Genomic DNA, 3922 nt, shown 5'->3' with positions numbered 1-3922 from the left:
AGGAGAAAAGAATATGCATTGAAATTCAAGAACAAGTATAGAGGGAGATACTGATCTAGATGGAACATGTTATCTCAATACAGTAGGATCGCGGTGAGCGAGAAAATAAGAAGAAATAAACCCTATCATTATTCAAAACTTTTGTCGTCTAATTTTGCAAATCTCTAAAACATTTTCATGAGATGATACTATTTGTGGTGTAATATGATACAATTTGTATGTTTTTTAATTTTATGAAATTATTAATTATGATCAGTATGTTCGAATGTAAACAAATATTTGAACATGGCTTTACGTTCGAATTAACATTCAAACATAATTACACAGACGTGCAATATATACGTTCGAACGTATATACTTTACAAACGTTCAAACTTATTCCTTTATAATCGAACGAATATTTCTTAATATTTGAATGATTAAAAAAAATAACGTTCGAATGTATTTATTTACCATCCAAATGTTTAATCTTTGTTTGATGTTCGAGCAACATACATATGAATTCAACTGTTAGATATATACGAATTTTTATGTACGAACGTACTAAAAATCAATGTTCAAATGAAAAAGATCAAATGTTAGATATTTAACGTTTGGATGTTAATCAGTCGTGTAAACTTTCGAACATTATTTGATATGTTTGAACGTACTTTCTATGACGGAATTCGACTATCACAAAATCTCTTCACGTTTGAACATTGTATCTCATGACAGACTTCCAACCGTCACAATAAAAAAGAAAAAAAAAACTTTTAGTGGCTGTTGTAAAGTAAACTGTCATAAAATAATTTCTGTGATGCCTTTTTGGTAACGGTTGTGGGACGATTTCAAACCATCACAAAAAAATTTCTATGATGGTTTTCATATTTTTTGTGATAGTTTCGTTCTCACAATAAATGAAATCAGTTATAGTGTTCTAGCACAATCATGAGAGGATATATATATATATATATATATAGTCAGGAGATCATTTAATTTACATGAGTACTAGCTTACAATAGCCGTTTCCAAACGGAGATATCAAATTATTAGATATTTTTTAATGTAAAGTAGATGTAATATATTATTTCCAATCTGTCATTTATTTTTATAAGATCTATACAGTAATTTAAAGTTATCGCGCACTTGTTATATTTAATTTGTGGTTGTATTTTTGTTGGCTTTTTCATCTAAATTGATGGGTTTTTGAAGAGGAAGAATGTAATATATATATTGAAGAAAAGAAGAACCCTCCTTCCAAAAAAAAAAAAGAGTACTACTGTAGAACACGAATAACATGAGCTTCAAACTTCGATCAATATACTGATCAACGTAGATGGAACCACACACGTGTATATATATGTACATGTTGCCCAAGGGATTGTGCACATGCAAAAGTATGGTGTCGTTGACCAGGTCTCGATCACAAAGCCGCCGGCCCGATGATGATATTCCCCATATTAAATGGCTGCAGGGTGCAATTTCTATGGGTACTGGTCGTTGCTTCTAGTAGCTTCTATACCTGAATCTCTCTTCTTTTTCCCAAACAATTCCTCAACCTCTTCCAAAGACTTCCCTTTGGTCTCTGGCATACAGAAATAGATGAACACCAAAGAACACACACCAAGACCAGCAAACATAAAGAAAGCTCCACCGATTGTTATGGCTTTGTAGATTGAAATGAAACTCATTGAAACTGTGGCGTTCATGACCCGATTCACAGCCACGCCAATTCCAACTCCAAGCGCCCTCACTCTCAGAGGGAATATCTCAGAGAGATAGACCCATGCAATCGGTCCCATCCCCATTGAAAAGAATGCCACAAATGTATAGACTGCACAAATGCTTAGGATCAGCGCCCACATCAGTTTCTCTTCAGAGTGCTCAACCATGGTGAGCGCAAACCCTAACGTTGTTAGGGCTGCAACCATGCCCGTTGTGCCTATCAGCAAGAGTACCCTTCTCCCAACTTTGTCCAGCAGAAACGTGGCTATAAATATGAACAAAGTCTTTGTTACTCCTACCCCAACAGTGGCAAGCAAGAGCTTTCTCTTGTCAACGACTCCAGCTGCCTTGAAGATTCTTGGACTGTATAACACAACTGCCTCAATGCCTGTTGCATGATCGAAGAAATGAAGTCCGATTGCTACGAATAAGATCTTGCGGACAGAAGGGGTAGGCCTTAAAAGCAGTTCTTTCCAAGCCCCGTGGCCCTTAGAAGATTTGGAAACCTTGACAACATTGTCTGTGCAGTTTTCATCGACCCCAACGGCCAGTTTTATGTCTCGGAACCTTCTTTCTGCATCTTCTTTACTGCTGGATACTTTCAGCAGCATGCTCTTGGCTTCTCCAAGACGACCTTGCATGGCAAGCCACCTTGGTGACTCTGGCATGTATAAGATGCCGAAAGCCAAGGCAAGAGAAGGGATTGCTGCAACTCCAAGCATCATCCTCCATCCAAGTTTCAAAGTCAATTTAGAGAAGAGGTAATTTGAAACATAGCCAACTAAGATGCCAAAGCTGATGGCAATGTCCGGTAGCGATGTCAGAAAGCCTCGGGACGATGGAGGGGAAATCTCCGCAGTGTAAACCGGTGCAATCATGAGGGCAAAGCCCACGCCAATACCGGCAATACACCTTCCGGAGAGTAGTACTCCATAGCTCGGGCCATATCCCATTAGAACTGAGCCGATCAAGAAAATAATGGAGGCCATAACAATTGTGTAACGACGACCAATGTAATCTGAAACTCTCCCTGCAATAAGGGAACCCACCAAGGCGCATAGGTTAAGGATTCCGGCGAGGACTGATACTTGCGTGTCATTGATCTCGAGATCTTCTTCGATGAATATCATGGCGCCACTCATAACACCAGTGTCTGGAGAAGGACAAGAACTTATTATATATTAATTATATATAAAAAATCTTATAAATAATTAAGATCTTGGATGAACAAGAATCGAAAAGAAAAAAACATTGTAAATGTTGCATGATCAAGTTGTAAATTTTGTATGAAGTCGACGATGAAAATCGATTAGATCACTTAATTAAGAAAAGATATAAATATAGTAATGGTTCGGCCATCAGAGAGGGATTCCCATGCACAGAGAGAGAGAGAGAACTCACCATAGCCAAATATGATGGTGATCATGGAGATAACTAAAGTGCAGCCAAGGGCATATTTGTTCAACGGCGCCCGGTTATGCACCAGCTGGCCTCCCTCCATCATCTCCCCCCCCATGGTTGAAGTTGGCCGTAATCGGAGAGATGCTAGGCAACAGGGATAAACAGGGAGAGAGGGGGAGGGAGAGAGACAGAGTAGTGAAAGGGCTGAGACGTATGCCTTTCCTACAAAGTCTTTGAATTTGGATGGAAGGCAATTAACAGATCATGATCACTATATATAATAATATATAAGATTTGAAGTTGGAAAATGTACAGGTTGATTTGGGTAATTTTTCTTTGGTTCTCATTGCTCGTAGGTGTCTTGTGCCCGAATTATGGATAATTGACTTTGTGTTCATATTCTATTTTTGTGAGTTAGCCAATATCCCTGCTGGTACATCATGCAACAAGTTGTACCGTTCAATCTTATCCACTCTTGCCTGACTAGCTACCTAATTGATTGGCTCAAAACTAGTTTTGTATATGTTGACTGGGTTTACAAAAAGCATGCATGCATCCATCCAACAACTTGCAGTGGTTCTACTACTACTACTACTACTCACTTTGAATAAGTTCAACGCAAGGGACAGAGAGATCAAGCTAGCAGTCGGCAGACGTTCTGAACTAATTGAATAATATATAATTTATAGTCAGATACATTTTCAATTTCCTTGAAAAAAAAATAGTTTTTAATTCGTTTGGATGTGATATTATATATCCATGCACATCGATTGATCATTTTTAATGCTAGCTTAGTAATTAATTAAATAAATGAGAA

At 37.8% G+C, this 3922-nt stretch overlaps 1 protein-coding gene across 1 annotated transcript; it reads right to left on the bottom strand.

Annotated features, from left to right (window-relative positions):
• Positions 1-1182: 1182 nt before the first annotated feature.
• LOC121253013 (probable polyol transporter 6) lies at positions 1183-3365 on the bottom strand. The gene is made up of 2 exons (XM_041152891.1): positions 3106-3365; positions 1183-2857 (listed from the first exon to the last, which is right to left on the bottom strand). The coding sequence occupies exons 1-2, from the start codon at positions 3218-3220 to the stop codon at positions 1464-1466; spliced, it is 1509 nt and encodes a 502-aa protein (XP_041008825.1). The 5' UTR covers positions 3221-3365; the 3' UTR covers positions 1183-1463.
• Positions 3366-3922: the final 557 nt, after the last annotated feature.

This window comes from Juglans microcarpa x Juglans regia, chromosome 1D (assembly GCF_004785595.1).
Source record: "Juglans microcarpa x Juglans regia isolate MS1-56 chromosome 1D, Jm3101_v1.0, whole genome shotgun sequence".
Lineage (NCBI taxonomy): Eukaryota > Viridiplantae > Streptophyta > Magnoliopsida > Fagales > Juglandaceae > Juglans > Juglans microcarpa x Juglans regia.
Note: the sequence above shows the minus strand (reverse complement) of the source record. Positions and strands in the feature narration are given on the sequence as shown.